The sequence below is a fragment of the Helobdella robusta genome, assembly GCF_000326865.2.
Source record: "Helobdella robusta unplaced genomic scaffold HELROscaffold_32, whole genome shotgun sequence".
Taxonomy (NCBI): domain Eukaryota; kingdom Metazoa; phylum Annelida; class Clitellata; order Rhynchobdellida; family Glossiphoniidae; genus Helobdella; species Helobdella robusta.
In genome coordinates, this window is record NW_008704589.1 from 1,202,051 (window position 1) to 1,221,655 (window position 19,605).

Genomic DNA, 19,605 nt, shown 5'->3' on the forward strand with positions numbered 1-19,605 from the left:
AACAAGCTGATGTTTATAAAAATAATAATTTAAAAAAATCCATTTCTTAATGATTTCGGTGATTACGATGACTATAACCATCATCATCATCATCATCATTTTCATCATCGTCATCATCATCATTTTCATCATCGTCGTTATCATCATCATCTACCTACCTACCAGAATGATTTAAAGTGCAGAGTGAGAAGAAACATGGGGACGATCACATCATATAGCTTCATTAGCATCCTCTTCCTACCATTCACCATCCAACTGTCATTTCTATTGGGTATGTTCATTTGATTAATATTTTTAATTTTTTTTAATTTATTTTTAATTTATTTTTTTTATTATTATTCTTGTTGTTCACGTTTTTTTCATATACTTCAATTCAAAATATATGTTTGTTAATTTTTTTCAATAAAAAAATAATGTATAGATGATTTTTGAAGTGTTTGAATGACAATTAAATTATATTTTAAATTCATTTATTATTCATTTTTTAATATTATAATTTTTTTTAATCAAGTATATTAGTTAAATCTTGAAATGTTAAATTTCTAATGTTGTTCTTTAATCAAGTATTTAATTAAATGCATTTATTTCAATAACAAACATATCATTAGACAGAGCACAAATTGAATGATATAATATTTTTCATTAAAACAACAACAGCAGTAGCAGCAACAACAACAACCACCAAAAACAAGCAACATCAACAACAACAAAAACAACAACAAACAGACTCCAGGAAAGATGAATCACCAGCATTTTATATCGACACAGAAAACCAAACAGTTTTCGAGTCAGAACAAGCCATATTCATTTGTTCCTCAACCATCTCGTCTATAGACCATCTCAACACTCTTGAATGGTACCTCAATGGAACCTTTCTGAATAATAAACAGCGGAATAACCTTGAGATCATCGTTGGCCCCGATGTCTCCGTCCTGAGGTTCAAATCCGTTCGGAAGAAGGATCAGGGAATAGTCAGGTGTCAGATAAGAAGGAGGAGGAAGGTATCTTCGAGCGGAACTGCGAACGTTGCCGATGATGTTTTCATGTCCGAGTCTGCTTACTTAAATGTTGTTCCTAAAAACACTGGTTTGTTTGATTTGTGTTGAAATTTTTTAATTGCATTAATACACTAGTTGTGACTTGATTGAATTTACCATTCTCTTACAAAAATTATTAACGAGAAAATTGGTTTTACTTTACTTGAAATTAGTTTTAAAATAAGGTACTACATGTTTAAGTGACGCTCTTCTATTTTGAGCAAAAATGAAGCAAGCCAAGATCATTTGAATGAGCAATGAAATCTCATATTACAAATGTAAATGACCAAATCAAAATGCTGATGAGGATCGTGCCTCAGGCTCATTAGTGTTGGCACAAGTTACTCGCTGTCCTATTACAGAATTTCATTGCAACAAGGCACGCGTATGTCAGATGGTTTCAATTGATGGAATTATTTTTTTTCATTTCTCACTGTCAATGATAAAAATAAACATGTAAAAACAGTCCAATTCAGGTCGATTCAGACTGTATGTATATAGACGATAGTTTGTTTGTGCTTTATGATTGTTGCATGCATGTATTTGCGCAGTGCTAGTTGCTTTAATAGGACTCATTAAAAGTTATAAGTGTTATTGACACTTGAAATTCAAAAATTCAAACAATTGAGTATTCAGTAAATAAAATAAAGTAAAGATGTTCATTGAACTTGAATAAATTTGTAAAATCACGTAACATGCCTTGAATAAACAACAAAAGAGAAGCATACCGACGGAGATGAAATAACTTTTACCTTCAGTAATTCCTGGATTTCCAAGCAGTGTGGGAATTAACAAGCCAATCAACACGTTTGAGAGTGGACGACCCTTTGCTATCGAATGCCCCCTCAAGGGCCAGCCGAACCCTTTAGTACACTGGTTGAAGAATGGCCTGCCCGTTGACTATTCAGACAGCAGGATTCGTTCTTACCAGACGTGTATGTTATGTAACTGACTCAAATTTTTCTTTTTTTTTGTGGTGTTGCAGTAGTTTAACTTTGTAGTTTGTGTTCATATATTTTGGTTGTAAATCGTTTGTTAAGGTTTATTTCTACATTATCTTAATTTTAATATAATTGTTACATAAAAATCAAGCAAAACTTATTCAGAATCTATAAATCATGTCACGGTCATGTAGCAATTATTTTTTTAATTTTTCTCAAACTAGTGACGAGTTCAAGTCTAAAAATATTGTCAGCTGTTGAATCGGATTCGGGCAAATATGAATGTTACGCCACCAACCTACACGGAACTGCATTCTCTTCCGTCTTTACAATTTACATCAAAGGTCGTTGGCTCTTTTGTACTTACTGCTGTTTACTTGTTTCTCTTTTCAATTTTTTATTTATTCTATTTAAATAAAAAAAATCATTTTTATTCTACCTTTTATTTATATTTATTTAACTCCATCGCCTCAAAACACTATGCAAAATTTATTATATTGGAAAATGTTCTTACTTTTAAATCAGTTTTTATTTATAAATTACATTTTTAAATCTAGTCCCATAGAACTGACAAAGTTGATAATAAAATTTAGACTAATAATTAAAACGGACCTAAGAAAAGCTTGAATTCATTCGTGACTGACAGAGAGGCAGACACCTCCGTACTTCTCATTCCTCTCCAAAAACGAGAGCGTGACGGAGGGTAGCGACCTGAACCTCACCTGCATCGTCATGGGCGCTCCAGTGCCCACTGTGGAATGGCTGGATGGGGAGGAACAGATGCAACCCGAACGCACCAACTACGGTGATGATGTTTTACATATATATGTTAGAGAAACAATATATTGACGTTTCTTAGATAGCTGCTGTCATGCTGTTCTTTGAAATAAAATGTATGTTATATAGATGCAGAAGTGTGTTTTCATTTACTGAAATGTAGATTTACACAGACACACACACACACACTCACACACGCGCACACACACAGATATGTGCATATGATTATAATCAGATATTTAAAAGCCGATTTTCATCTGCGTATTGGGATAATAATTTTGTGAGATTTAATTTCTTGGAAATAAAATTAGCTATACGAAAATTTTTGAGTGAGAAACATGATAATTAATCTCAAATTAGTTTTGCTTGTTTTATTTTTTTATTGAGATAAGTAAGTCACTGACACAGTTGTTCATAACTTTTTCACCGTCAGCATCGCCACCATTATATAGATCATTAATAACAAATGTCATCATCGACACCATGCTGCCATTCATATTCGCCATTGTCATCACCGTCCTTGTTTTCTTCTTTGTTTTTCCTCGACCTACGCCTGCCATCCATCTTGTTTTTACATCTTGAGGCCACTAAGAGTTTCACGGTGAGACTTTTAAAACTTCATATAAGAACTTGCTCATTCTGAAATATACGTTTAAAATTTGATCAAAGTGATTATTTTAATTTGTCAAATTCTCACTAAGCTGCAATAGCAATAATCGAATTACTGTAGAGTACAGAGTGCAGCGCGTGCTTTAATTATTCGTACATGCTATGCTTGCTACCTGTTGTAATATTACGAACATGTTATTTTGAAGTTTGCCCTGTGTATCTGTTTGCTTGATGATTGCTTCGGCCATTATAGACGATTTATTTTTTGTTTATTTTTTTATGATTTAATTAGAATAAATTTTCTGATTGCAGGACGCGCCGTGCTGAACTTGAAAGATATCAGACGGTCTCTGGATCTCACATGCAGAGGTCAATCTAAATTAGGCAAGGTCACGAGCAACGTTCGAGTCACCGTTAAACGTAAGTCGTTCTTAATTTATTTCTAAAATATTTAAATTGATTGAAGCAGTTGCAAGATTAACTGACTAAAATCAAAGTTTTTTAAAGTCTTTTTAAAAGAATTACAATAATCTCTGAATTAACTTCACATATAAAATGCTATAAATTTAAAACCTTTCCACCAAACGCATGCAGCTCCTTTTAAGATGCCTAACTCGTTCGAAGCGTCAAGTGTCACTTCAAAATCGGCTAGGTTAGTCTGGTCGTTTGAGAATGACGCGACGGAAAACGTCAAAAGTGGCGATGACGACGACAGCCACAACGATGACGCCATGAAATTTGTTGTCACATTAGAAAGCCACAACGCCGAATTGAAGACCGCAGAATTGGAAAGTAACGCTAGAGAGGTCGAATTAAACAAATTTAAATTTATTCTAATTTTACAAACCTCGTAACTTTCTTTCAGATTAGCTGTTATAATAAACTGTAATAAAACGTTGTGTATTATAAATATTGTAGATTCTGTAATATATTATTGGTAAGAATAACACCATTAGGTATATAAAGAAAAATTAATAATAGAAAACAGATAGATCCAAGTATATCTGAAAATTTATTTGATGAAATGAAATTTAAAATTGAATTTTTCTCGTTAAAAGATGTTATTAAATTTTAACTGCGGATAGAAAGAAAAATGAAAAAAAGAAAGTTTGCTTTCGAAATTTACAGGCTACTTTTACAGACTTGAAGCCATACAGTGCTTACAATGCCACCTTTAGAATGATGATGAAGAATTTCGTGAGTCAGAACCTGATGGCGACCTTCAGGACGGAAGCTTCAGGTGACAAACAGCCCAATCGTTGCGAGATTTTACTTTATCACTAGAGCTAATGATGTTTGCGAACTGAATTTTTATAATTACTCCTTTTTTTAATAGTTTTTTATATCTCCATTTTCGTCATCATCGTCACTACTTTAGTTGTAGTCTTATATGTCATCATCATCGTTGCAGTACTACTACCCTAATCATCATCATCGTTGTCGTCATCACCACCACCATCATCATTACCACCATCACCATAACCATCCGCATCATCATCACCACCACCCCCATCATCATCATCATCATCATCATCATCACCACCATCATCATCACCACCATCATCATCATCACCATCATGGCTGCAGCACCATCATCAGCTCCTCGCCACATCAAACTTCTCTCCATTCCCGGTGAGGTGGTCGTCAAGTGGGACCGACCTCTGCAGCCCGACAGCCCCGTTCAGGTCAGTCTCATTCAGGTCCCGTGGTTCATTTGATGTTCGAGTGTAACAAAATTATCAATCATGAAAATGTCAAAGTGTAACTGAAATGACTAACCCTATCTGTATAGGATACAACACCTACATTACTTGTGTTGTGTATAAAAATGTACACATTAACACGAACAATTCATCAAAGCAAACTGCTGTACATGGAAAAAATTTTAATGTTAATGGTGATACATGACGCTGATTTTATTTAAAATCAGGAGATTTTATTTAGAACCTACTTATTTCATTCATGTCTTCTAATTTTTGACTAATTTTGTTAATCTGCCAGGGTTACAAAGTTTTTATCTCGACGAACGAAGACGCGCCACTGCAGACATGGAAGGTGAGGACATCAGCTGGCAGTCCCATCACCATAAAGGAGTTGAAGGTAGGAGTGAAGTATTTCTTCTGCGTGTCTGCTTTCAACGAACACGGCGATGGTCCTTGCTCTGATGCAACATTCAAGTTCCTGGATGAAACAGGTCGGTGACCGTGTTTATTTGGGATTTGCTGGCTTTTTCTACTTTTATTTGGTAATATTACGTTAACTCTGCTTGTTTTATTAATTTGCTAGTTTCGATGAAAAACAAAACAAAGCGAGGATCAAATGCAATTTAAAAATAAGGAAGACGATGATTAATTATATTGTTTCAACAAATTCTAACAATATGAATAAATATAAACTGTTCAACAAAATATTGAAATCCACCCGTCAGATGTCCTACCTCCAGAAAACTTCAAAGTGTTCGCTAGGAGAGTGACATCGCTGACGTTTTCGTGGAGTGTTTCCAACGATTCGAACGTCATCAGTTACGTCATGAACTACGTAAACATTCCAACGGTAGACGGCAACAAAGTGGAGAACTCCAAAGTGGTCAACGCCAGCATCACAGTTGCCAAACTGAATGATGCTATCAGTGAGATGAACACAACCATCTTCGATCTGCAGCCGAACACGGAGTATTCTTTCAAACTGGCTTCTCACACGAAAAATGGCCTGAGTGACTTCACGGACCCCGTTCTTGTCAAGACTCTTCAGTCAGGTTAGCTAGGAAAGTTGAAATATGAAACAATAATAAAAATTGTTTTAATAGGAAAAAAATCATAGTTATTATTTGATTTTTACAACACCTACTTGCTAATTTTCATTTTAATGACTTGTTAATGAGACGATTTTTTTAGAAAAACTGAATATTTAAAAAACGTTTTTATATTGAATAGTTGTACAAGAAATTTATAAAACAACTAACAAAAGAGGGTAGAAAAATATTTCAATATTACGAAAAAGAACCAAATGAATAAATTAATTTTTAAAATCACTTAAACCTTTTCAGTGCCCAGTTCTGCCCCCGTGAACATCAAATACACTCCAATCGATCAAACGTCAATCAAAATCACGTGGTCACCACTGCCACCCAGCCTTCAAAACGGTCAAATACTCGGTTATCACTTGCACGACACGCCCATTTCCACAAAAACTGGAAAACCGGAACTCGGGAAAAGGATAACATTGTCACCGACCGAAACATCCTACACTCTGATGAATTTAGTGGAATGGTCGAAACATCAGTTGAAGATGAATGCGTTCACCGTACAAGGGGAGGGGCCATGGTCAGATGTTGTCGAGATCCAAACTTTGGAAGGAAGTTAGTTTTTTCCTCTTCGGTAAACATTTTGGTGCCAGTTTCAAATGGACGTAAAAATGAACACCAATTCTATATTCTATTCAGATTATTCATCATAAAACTAAGCAGACAAACATTTATACACCAATGCAATCAAACACGCACATCGAATGATCATAAACAGTTCCAGGCGAACCACGAAAGCTGAAACTTTCGTCATCCACCTCAACATCGATCCGCGTCAACTGGAAGACACCACTTGAGAACAATTGCATCTTGAGAGGTTACTACATCTACTACACCGAAGTCGATGACAACAATGATCAATATGTTGGCAGCCACACCGTGCACAAGATAACAAATGGTAGGCTATGTTAACTAATTGCTAAATTATGTTTGAATGCAAATTTGTGGCATGTAAACTTATTATGATTTTTGTTATACATTTCAGAGTCATTTCTTATATCGTGATTGTTTCCGCTTCGTTTCATTCGATGTAAATGTTAACATTGAACCAACAATCATTGAAACAATTACAACGTACATACCATTTTTGCGCAATGCAGAGCAGCTTTTTTGTTATTCATTTTAACTTGTGTAAAGTTTTTATTTTCAAATTTTTTTTTAATTTTGTAAAATTGCTCATTGCCACCAGCCTCGAGCAGGGAGTTCACAGTGAAAGATTTGAAGCCAGCGACGACGTACGACTTCCAGATATCAGCCTTCTCAGAGATGGCCAATGGAACAAAAACGAAACCAAAGAGATCTAGGACTCTGAACGTCGGTCAGTATAACACGTGATTTGTTGATTGGTTTGTTTTTAACCCGACAAATGGATTGATTGAATGATGAAGAGGTTAATAATTGATTACATAATTGATTTAAAATATATGTTCTATTAATCTCTTATTTGTGACACGAGTATGAAACTTCAGTATTTACGACAATATTTCTGCATCATAATTGCTTGAAAGTTACATAACGACGAAATGCAATTTACGTTAGTGATCAGCGAGCCGCGGGACTTCCAGCTGAACATGCACCGGAACGATCCACCCGTCGTCAGGGCGACGTGGTCCCCACCTCACCGAACCAATAACCAACTGAAACACGTGCAAGCCTATGAACTTGTCGTCCAACGAAAATATTTCTACATCAATGACGACGACGACGAAGATGGTGATGATGACCATGAAGATGATGTTGATGATAAAGGTAGGAAAGGCAATGAGGATGGAAATGAAATAGATGATGATAAAGAACAGGTCATCATCGTTAGTGGGGATGTACATGAGACCCTAGTGGAAAATTTGGGTATGTTGTATGCGGAGATTTTCATACTAATAGTCAGTAAATATTGATATATGGAGTTTATCATGCTGATCCTTGTTTCAAAAGTTTAGCACCTATAGATATTTTTATTTATTGGAATTTTAACAAGTTGTCAAAAAATTAGTAAAAGAAGGTATAACTGTAAAACTAATAAAATTTGTTTAAATTAGTCGATAGTTTCTTGAAGAATTTTTAACCCGTGCCAACAACAACAATTTTAAAATTATCGAAACACTGATACAAATTTAATATTTATATCAGTAGTACAATAAATTATGTAATTAATCAATTATTTAATTAAATAATTAGTTTTTTAATATCTTAATTAGTCATTTATTTAATTATACAGTGTTAATTAGTTTAATGTAATTAACTTAACAGAGCCTGGTAAGGAGTACGAATTCAAGTTATCTGCTAAGTATATGGACGAGTTTGGGTCAGCCTCAGTCCTCCATTACATGGTTCCACATTCATCTCCGTCGACATCTCTTCAAGGTTTTTTCATTTTTTATGATTCTATATTTTTCGTGGTATTATTCAATACCAATGTTTTAATTTTATATGATCTTTTTTTTCATTCAAAATAGACATAGAAGGATTATTTTATTCTGTTTTCACAACAAGTAAAATAATAATAAAATTAAAACATGAAAAAAGTTTCGCGTAGTCTGTAAATGACACTTAATTATCAAATAGACATTATTTACATTTATTTATTTTTATCAAACCTTTGTCAAACTCTTAAACTGAATAAAAGCTTACTCACCTTGAATAAAATTTCATTTCAATTGAAAATCATTCCTCCCCATCATGTCCTTACAGCCAACTTGGATTCTCTGGGAACATCGACGATGACCAGCAGTAAGAAAGTTCTCCATCCACCAGAAGTCATCCAGTGGAAGCTTAATTCATCGACAGCATCACATCAGGCAGTTGTTAAATTGGAAGGAAAAGACGAGGCAGAGATGGAAGGTACATATTATTTAGTTGTCGTGCAGGAAACACTGGCCTCAAGAAGAAAACCATCTAGTTTTAAACTATCTGAGGTTAATTTTTGAAAGAGTTTTGTTGATATTGTTATGTAAATCTGACTATAAATATTTTTATCGGAAAAGCTGTGTTATTGCATATTTGTTATTCTCATCTACAAACAGTTGGTCTCGAAAGGCAGCAGCCCTGAAGCGTGGATGTGTGGTCAGTTCGATCAATCACATTTCCCCATCGAGTTTGTAGTGGGCGATGGATTAAAAGACCAAGTGACGAATAACAGGAAGTTGGATCTGGTCAATAATGCTTATTGCTTTTTCATCAGACTCGTCCTGAACACTGTAACCAAGTTTGAAATTATTTTGTATGGTTGAAAATTGTGTCGTTTATTGGCAACATTTGATTTCATCATGGAATTACGTTTTATTATATTTATTATTAGTATATTTTTTTTTTCAACTGTTAGACAAAATTTGAAGCGAATGAATGAATTAAACATGTAGTTTATCATGTTTTAGTTTATCTTGAAAATAATTTGTAAAATTCTCACATAATTAAAATTCTATTTCTACACCATTGTTAATCGTTCATTAATGTTATTTGATCTATATTAAATATTATAACAACAACAACAACAACAACAACAACAACAACAACAACGACTACAAGGGGGAGGAGTTATCCAGCGAGTACAGTTCATTGGTGGGCACCCCGGTGAAGTCACATCTGAGTGGCGAACCAAAAGTTGGGGGGACCTCATCCGATAAAAAACTTCACTTTTTGTTCATCGTTGTACCGCTGTGTGCTGTTTTCATCATGGTGCTTGTTACCATTCTCATTGTCGTATCTATAAGGTTAGGCTTGTTTGCTTGCGTCAGTATCTTTATATGTCAATTGAGTGTGTCTTTCTGATTTTTAACATTTTAGAAAATTTTTCAAAATTTTTTCTCTTTCAACGTTATATCAATAAAACTAATAATACCAGATTTCAGTTCTATAATCATATCTAGATAACGAACTAGTTAATTTCAACTGACCCCGACCTACACGTCCTGAACACACAGACGAAGACCCCGTAAAATGGTTCCCATTCCAGCAATATCATCCATCAACACCACGTCGTCATCGTTGAGTGGAAAGAAAAAGTGGAAGCAGAACAAGAAGAACAAGGAATACCTGATTCATTTGAATAGAGGAGTTGCTGCTTCTGATCCAGTCGATGCACTTTTGAATGGCTCCTCGGATGAATATGACAACAAATTCAATCAAAATGCACTCAATAGTTTCACTGGTTAGTTGTTTTTTGTCTGTTTATTCGCTTAAATGCTTCTGCATCTCACACGCGCATGTAGTCAGTTGTTGCTGGTTGTGATGTACATTTGTAAGGTTGGATGAACCAGTCAGCACAGAGTAATGTTAAGTTTAATGAGTAGCCTTATACTTGACCTCAAAACTGTGTGTTCATAGTCTTAAACATTGTTTTTTATATTTTGTATAATTTATCATTGCAATCCCAACAACGATGATAGGAGGAGAGGGAGGATTAAGAGGAAGTAGCAGCCTGCCAACATCCGTCCCACTCTCGCATCTGCTCGACAGGGTTCAGTTGCTGAAGTTGAAAGATCGAGAAATGTTAAAGAAGGAGTATGAGTCCATTGACTCTGGTGAGGAAGGACCATAGCACAATTTCTTGACAAACATTTTTCTGACGCTAGCAAATACAAACATATTAACAGATCGAATATGATAACTCGTTAACCCGAAAACAAAATACACATCAGTAATAAGGCACTATTAAACGTACGATTTACACAATTCGCGTAAACATACACCAACTAATCACACAGACACACACACCGACACACAAATACACACACAAACAGACGAATAACGTCACAAAAAACCACCACCAGGTAAGCAATTCACCTGGAGTGCCTCTAACGAAGAAGTGAACAGGTGTAAGAACAGGTACGCGAACGTGGTGGCCTATGATCACTCTAGAGTTATCCTACCAGCCACGAGTGTTCCAGGAAGTGACTACATCAACGCCAACTTCATCGACTGTCGCTTCAATAACGGTGGCAGTTTGTACATCGCTACGCAGGTTTGTGCGTGTGTTGTTTGATTTTGTTGTTGTTTAATTATTCGTTAATAATTTCGTAAAATAAATTATCATCATCATATGAATCACAATCTTATCATCATCATCATTATCATCACAACATCATCATTATCATCAACACCACAAATTTATACTTCACAAAGGGCCCTCTATTGGACACCATAGGTGATTTTTGGAGGATGATCTGGGAAGAGAGGGTGTCGACAGTTGCCATGGTCACCAAGCTGGAAGAGAGAAGCAGGGTGCGTTTTTGAAATTATGTTTCGAGATTTGTTTAAAATATTTTTTATTTAATTGGCTGACACATTTTCTAAAATGTTTTCTCAAACTTGCGATCTCCTATAATGCCGTTTATAATTTTTTTTACTAGAATAAATAATTTTTTAAAAAATTTATCAAATATTGTTTCATCATTCTTCATTTTATTTTTATTTGATAAACATCTTCGCCTTCTAAAGATCAAAATAAATTTTTGAAAAAATACGTTTAGCTTTTTAAAAATTTAAAATATCCATAATGAAAAATTCAAATATTTGAAATCCTAACTAACCGTCGTCCAGGTGAAATGCGATCAGTACTGGCCAGACATAGGCAGCCAGTTGTACGGCGTGATGCAGGTGACCTTGAAGGACGTCCTTGAACTTTCATCCTACATCATCAGGACCTTCACTTTATCTAAGGTCTTGCTTGAATTACGGGATCATCATTGTTTTTCATTGGAAAATCATTTGTCGACTGTTGATTAACGTTTGCTGTTTCATAATTTCTGTTTAATTTCTGTGAAAAGTAAGATGAAAGTTTTTTCAATAAATATTTCTTTTTTTTCGTCCATGAATACCAATTTCAGCGGTAATTTAAGTTTATCAATTTCTTACTATTTAAACCAAAAATGTAATTATAGAATAATGACGGAAAATAAATTTGTCGACTTTTCCAGATGAACTGTTCAGAGAGCAGAGAGTTGTTTCAGTTGCAGTTCACATCGTGGCCAGATTACGGAGTGCCCAGCCATCCGACCTTACTACTGCAGTACATAAGAAGGGTTAAGTCTGCCAACGAATTGTCGCCTGGTCCTATCGTTGTTCATTGCAGGTTGGCTGGCTGCCACGAATGGGGTCGCTCTACATTGTTCTGTTGCGTGCATTTAATAAATCAGACAAATTTCATCTCAGTTGCATTTGTACTTGAAATCTTTGTCACCGTGCAGTTTTTGTTGCAGTACGATACATGCGCTTGCCACTTCAATTGGCTGATTTGCATTATTATGAAACGAACATTTGCAAACAGCGCCGGGGTCGGGAGGACAGGCGTTCTCATCGCCATAGACACCTGCATGGACAGAATCATGCGCGGTTCAGAAACAGTGGACATTTTCAACGTGGTGACGAGTTTACGATCGCAGCGAAATTACATGGTGCAGTCGGATGATCAGTACCAGTTCATCTACGAGGCCATCCTCGAGGGGGTCACGAGCCCTGCCAACACGGAGGTCACTGCTGACAATCTGAACCAGTACGTTCGAGATTTGTTGGCAGCTGGTGAGGCGGGTGCGCAGAGGTTGCGAGATGAATTTCAGGTTGGCTTGCTGTTCGTTCTAATGAAAATATTTTTTACTTGCTCCTACTAATTTAAAATCAATGAAGTTAAAGAAAGTACTTTTGCTACTATTAGTAATTATAATGTTATTTATGTTAATAGTATTTTGTTGTTGTTATGATGTCGCTTACATGTTCTGTTTCTTATCTATTGGTCTTCTTTATCAATGGTTTAATTTTTCTTTCAGAATGAATAATGAATGCTTTGTTATGATAAACTATCATTATAATTAAAATTCTAAAAAATTCAAAAATAAATGAATGAAACTATTGAATATGCAGAGGCTGTCCGTGGTGAGGTACGAGGCTCAGCAGTTTCAATATGCGAACATGCCATTCAACAAGATGAAGAATAGGTCCTCTGCCATCCTACCATGTAAATGCATAAATCTTCATCATTCATTTCTTTTGCTAGTAGTTGCGGTAGCTACAGTAGCAGTAGTAGTAGTAGCATCAATAGTAGAAGTAGAAGCAGCGGTCGTAATAGTATTACTTATGCTAGTAGTAGTAATAGTAGTAGTAGTAATAGTAGTAGTAGTAGTAACTGTAGAAGTAGTAAAAGTAGTGATAACTGTAGCAGTAGTAGCAGAAGCAGTAGTAAATACCACTAATGTTATTAGTGGTAGTAGCAAGGAACAGCAGCGATGTTATAATACTAGTTGTCATAGTAGTACGAACAGTTGTATCAGTAGCATCGGATATGTTGCTTTTTGAGATGTGAATATCATTGATTAAATATTTTATTCTTAGTCCGATAATTATTAATTTCAACGTTTAATTTATAGAAAAAAATATTTTAAATATTCATGTTTATAATTTTTAAATCGACCAAGTTACGCGAAATTTTTTTTCAGAATTTTATTAATATTCATCTTAACTTAATGTTCATGCATCGTCCTCAGTGGATTCGACGCGCGTCAACATTCAGCCAATCAGAGGCGTCGAAGGGTCTGATTACATCAACGCCAATTATATCGACGTATGTTCCTAACTAGTGACGTCATTCTTCATTAACTCTGGACATTTTTAATTTTAGATTTTCTCTCTCTGCCTCCCTGCCTCTCTCTCTCTCTCTCTCTCTTTCTCTTTTCAAATTTGAAGAAAAAATACAAATTAGAAGAAAAAATATTAACTTGGTTATGAGTTAAGATATTTTAATTGTAATGTGTTACTAAAGCATATACAAAGTTTTGTATATCATAATCAGACTGTATGTAAGATGGTATTTTTAGTAATGTAAGTAGTAGTAGTAATGGTAGTAGTAGTAGTAGTAGAAATGATTTTATCTTCCTCCTTAGGGCTACAGACACAAGAGATGCTACATAGCGACGCAGTCTCCCCTAGCAACGACTGTTGATGATTTTTGGCGGATGGTTTGGGATACCGATTGTAGCATCATCGTCATGGTCACCAATCTTGTTGAGGCTGGAAGGGTTGGTTTGCAATTTTAGCTTCTAATATTTTTTTATTTAGAAGATTAATTTTTTTAGTGTATAAACAAATATGAAAATGAAATAATGATTAAAAAATAATGATTATTAAAAATGAACATTTTTTTTAAAACTTTAAAAACTATATAACTAACATAATAAATTAAAAATGATGAATACAAAAAAACTGTGTAATGATTATCACTCTAACTAAACAAAAGTCAACCACTTACACTTGCAGGAGAGATGTGTGCAGTACTGGCCAGTGGAAAGATCAATGAGGTACCAGTACTTTGTCTTAGACCCCTCGTCCACCATCAACTTTGGCCACTATATCGTCAGAGAGTTCAGGATGACCGATGCCAGAGTGCGTTGATGTGATTGGCTGGTCTAGTAATGATGATAAGACTGATGGTGGCTGTTAGCAAATATGGTTTTAATGTTGGATTTGGCGATGAGAAATTAATAAGTTTGCTGAAAAAGTTTTTTAAAAATGTTATCAATTGCGAATTTTTTGTAACATGATTTGATTTTAATTAAAACATTTACTTAAAATTGTAAAAACTAACGGCCTTACTAATCCAACCAACAAACATCACCCACAACTCAACCAAACAGGACGGCCAATCAAGAATAATTTACCAGTTCCAATTCCTCAACTGGCCCCAGGACGACTGCCATCTATCGAAGTACATCTCATCAACTTCCCTTACGTCATCCCTAACTCACCTAACAAACGCCACGTTAGGACAGCAATTCATAAACTTCATCGGTCAGGTGGAAACAACGCGATCGAAGCTGGTGGACCCAACTAGACCGATGGTCATTCATTGCGAGTTAGGGTCAGCCAGGACTGGGGCCTTTATTTCGTTGAGTTACATTCTTGAAAGAATGAGAACTGAAGGTGTGGTCGATGTCTTTGAAACTGTTAAGATACTTAGGACCCAGCGGATGAGTATGGTCACTACTGAGGTAGGCTCTTGTGGTCTTTGTGGCAGCTTTCATTGCGTTTTTTTGTTTTTAAATCTTTATTTTCAATTTTCTAAATACTTTTTGTTATCTCTTTTTCAAAAATCTTAATCATCATGACCAGTACATTACAATCGACAACTCCTTCGTGATCATTATCGTCACCGTACCATATCATTAACATCATCATTATTAATTTCGCCTTCAGAATTATCATAATCAACATAATCGTTAGCACACTCGTTAACATAATGATTAACATAATCATTGCCATGGTCATTAACATAATCAATGGCATGGTCATTATCATTAACATAAACATTGGCACGATCATTAACATAATCATTGGCATGATCATTAACATAATCATTAACATAATCATTGGCATGATCATTAACATAATCATTATAATCATCATTAACATAATCATTCGCAGGATATCTACTCATTCTGCTACAGATCGTCCGCACAGTTCTTGGGCTCATTCGATCATTATGTTAAATGACATGTGAAAAGTTAATTTTAGTTTTTGCTGTAATAAAACTTTTGAGTAATGTAATGTAGTTAAACTGATGGTTTTAATGTAAATAAATGAATGTTGTTTGTGTAAATAGACCGTTATTATTGTAATTAGATTGTCTTTGATGTCAATTATTTTTTCCCATTATATTTAAATTGTTGAGTTAATGTAATTAATATTGTTGTTTTTAATGTAAGTATGTACAGCATAAGTTTTTTTTGTTATGGTAATTAAGTTTTCTGTTATTGTAATCAAAATGTAGTTGATGTAATCAAATATACTGTTTATGTTTATTAAATTTTTGTTGACGTCATTAAATTCTTGTTATCGTCCATCGTTATAACATCTCTGTCAATGTTAATGTAATAAATATACCTACCTTACTGTTATTGAATTTCGTTCCGTGTGTTTAAATCTTTATTATTAATGTGATGACGAAAATAATGGAATCGAAATTTTTTTAATTGATGTGATGTCATGTTGTTGTCATGGTAATGTTAAATTGTTGTTAATGTTATATTAACTTGTTGTTAATTAAATTGTTATTGACGTGTAGAAATTGAAATTTCTCTAGACTCAAATGCTTATTTTAAACGTTGCCAAAAAAAAGTGTTTTAGAATATGTTCGTGTATCATTAGATACGTAATTTTACGTAATGTAAGACGTTTATATCTGGCAATTATAACATCGAGAAGAGTTTTTAAATTTTATTTCATTATATGTTTGTGGTGAATGAAGTTAAGGAGGATGATGACGACGACGACGATGATGATGTTTGTGGTGGCTAGATGTTGGCGGTGATATGATAGCATTTGCAATGATAGTGGTGACGGAGATGGAAATCGCGATAGCAGTGACGACGGAGACGATGACGTCATAGGTTTTAATGACGTAACAGATGATTGATGGTGGTTTTTGAAATATTTTTTATTACTCAAGTGCACTTTTAGGATCAGCCGTTCTCTTCCAATTCTTTGATTGAAACATCTATGGTGATCATGTGATTACACAGACGACATATATACACACATACACGCACATACACCCACACACAAACAAACACACAAACACACACACACATATATATATATATATATATAGTGTATATATAAATTCATGTGAATCACATACTGATAAACTCTCATACATATCCATCCTAATTGTTGTCAAAGTATAAATAAATTGTCTAAATCTAAACTGTAAATGTATGTATGTTTGTATGTTTGTGTATTTGTTTAAATGTTGTAGAAATATACAAATGCAAATTTTAAAAGAAATTGTTTTACAATATAACATTGATTATTTGTTTGTTCTGTTATGTTTGTTCAATTGTATATTTTTGTTTGTTTTAATGCGTGCAAAACACGTGCATATATGTTTGTATATATGCTTATGTACGTATGTATATATATATATAAATATATATATATATATATATAAATATATATATATATATATATATATATATGTGTGTGTGTGTGTGTGTGTATAAATTGTCTAAGTATATTTAAGTGCCATGCGTTTTGAATGATAACATGGTGTCGTGGGGTCATCATGTGTTTTTTTTGCTCGGTCATCGTCCTTATCGGGTCATCATCAGCATCATTTTCATCATCGTCGTCATCCGTACCTTACCATCATTATTATCATATCATTATCTTCATAGTAATGACGTCATCGCCATCATCTTCATCATCATAATCCTCAGAACATCGTCGTCGTCATCATCACATAATCGCACTTTCACCAGGACACCACAGGTCGGCGTCGTATCACCACAAATATTGTCGCTATCTTCGTCATAGCCACCATGGTAATCATTGAAATCCGTACCACCATTGTCATCATCGTCATTAATGTCATCATCGTCATCATTATTGTTATCATCATTATCATTGTCACCATCGTCACCATTTTGTCATCATCATCTTTATTGTCATCATTGTCATTATTATATCCATTATATATCATCATCATCTTTTTTTTTCACTCATCTCTGATCACATTTCTACATTCCAAATGATGGTCGGATAAGATGCTCCGACAAATTCTCTCCTCTATATAAGGTCCACAGTATAAATATATGTTCGAGTTAATATTTTAAGGAAAAGATTTTTTATTATATCCTGCTAAATGTGTGTGTGTGTGAATGTGGTGTGTGTCTGTGTGTCTGTGCATGAATGTGAATGCATTTGATGTATTTTTATGCTTTTTGTTTTGTTTATATGTTTTTTGCATTTATTATAATGAGTATGAGTGTGTGTGTTTATGTATCTATATATATATATATATATATATATATATATATATATATATATATATATATATATATGTATGTGTGTGTATATATATATGTGTGTGTGTGTGTGTATATAGAAATGTGCTAATATATTCCGATGTGTGTTTATAAGACTCAAAGTTATTAATTAACGTATATGCATTTGTATATGTTTGTTTGATAAACATGTATTGTATAAATTTAATTAATATTTTCATTCATTCGTTCGTTTTTTTTGTTTACACTTTCATGCTAGTATTTTTTTTTATTAAAAAATGCTTCAATAAGTCCGTGGTATGGTTGTATTGTGTGTTTATGTTCCTCTCTATGTTTATAAGTTAGTTTTATGTATTGTGATTGTATCCCGTTGTATCTTTGTTTGTATGTCGGTGCTATGTTTTATGTTTGTATCCGTTTATATGTTTGTTCATATGTTTGTATGTGTTTGTATCTAAGTTAGTATCTAGGCTTGTATATATTTTTTGTATGTTCAAGCTGGAGAAAAAAAACCAACCTATCAAATATCACAATGACCTTACGTGATCTCCGTCACGTCAGGTTGTTAGTGAGATGCAGTGTACGTGTTTATACGCCTGGGAAGGTGTGTGTTTGTATGTGCAAGTGTGTCTTTGTGTCTACGTTTGTATTTTAACGTACGCCTGTTTATTTATACATGTTTTTATAAAATTATGTGGCAAATTAAAAAAAATGTATATGTACGTTTGTGTATGAATGTGTGTGTGTGCGCGCGTGTGTGCGTGCGTGTGATTGTTTGTTTTTCATTTAATAAGACATGTACAAGAACACGGCTTATTAAATGTATTTATGTGTGCGTGCACACAAGTATAAGCTTGTGTGATTCTTCTTGACGTTCGTCTGTTTCTGTTTGAGTATGAACGTTTGTTCGTTTACCTATCATTATCATCCGATGTTCTGTGTGACGTCACTTTCTCTTCCTCTTGTTTATGCGTAAATTTTCGCGCGCACGTGTCAACATTTGTCTTGTAAAATATGTAGATTCCTGTCTCTACTTTTTGCGCTCGTGCGTGTGTATGTGATGTTACATATTTAATGTGTGTATATATGTGTGTGTGTGTATGTGGTGTTACATATTTAATGTGTGTATATGTGTGTGTGTGTGTGTGTGTATGTGATGTTACATATTTAATGTCTCGAAATGTATGTATATTTTATTTTATGTGATGTAAACATACTTTTAGCATGTTATGTCATGTTTAATAAATTGTTATTTAACGTAAGTTGTTGGTGTTTAACACGTGTTGCTGCAACACAATGATATAAATATATCATGTGTCATAAATATCATATATATCTCGTGCATGAATAAACGTTTAAATAATGAATAAAAAATATATAATATTTATATCAAATATTTTAATTCTGCTAAAATGCAAGTTAACGTTAAGCCTTTTTTATATTGAAGCGATGCTATTATTAAACATTCCTTGTGAAGTTAAATCTTTATATAAACTCATATGTGTTATTTTTTTAATTATTTTCTTACAACTTTTGTGTTTTAGTGTGCGATTTCGAGAAAACTAATATCGTCTGTGCGTGCTATTTGGTGTTTGTCCGTGTCGTCCTAATACAGGAATACAAAATGTTAACAATTATTCATTGAAATGTATTTGTGAATACACATATAATCA

General features: G+C 34.0%; 2 protein-coding genes across 2 annotated transcripts; both read left to right on the forward strand.

The window, feature by feature from the left end:
• Window positions 1–1,803: 1,803 nt before the first annotated feature.
• Window positions 1,804–7,502, forward strand: HELRODRAFT_82214 (hypothetical protein; the record flags this gene model as incomplete). The annotated part of the gene is made up of 9 exons (XM_009022564.1): window positions 1,804–1,972; window positions 2,203–2,322; window positions 2,625–2,783; window positions 3,677–3,784; window positions 5,793–5,902; window positions 5,939–6,119; window positions 6,411–6,722; window positions 6,886–7,046; window positions 7,371–7,502. Coding segments are annotated over 9 exons (1,452 nt in total), but the record flags the coding sequence as incomplete, so codon positions are not given.
• Window positions 7,503–10,542: 3,040 nt separating this feature from the next.
• On the forward strand, window positions 10,543–16,278 carry HELRODRAFT_112884 (hypothetical protein; the record flags this gene model as incomplete). Its single annotated transcript, XM_009022565.1, has 12 exons — window positions 10,543–10,684; window positions 10,934–11,124; window positions 11,286–11,384; window positions 11,703–11,822; window positions 12,080–12,234; window positions 12,430–12,718; window positions 13,020–13,113; window positions 13,640–13,716; window positions 14,036–14,170; window positions 14,409–14,534; window positions 14,786–15,139; window positions 15,573–16,278. 12 exons carry the CDS (start codon window positions 10,543–10,545, stop codon window positions 15,639–15,641), a joined length of 1,851 nt encoding a protein of 616 aa, XP_009020813.1. The 3' UTR covers window positions 15,642–16,278.
• Window positions 16,279–19,605: the final 3,327 nt, after the last annotated feature.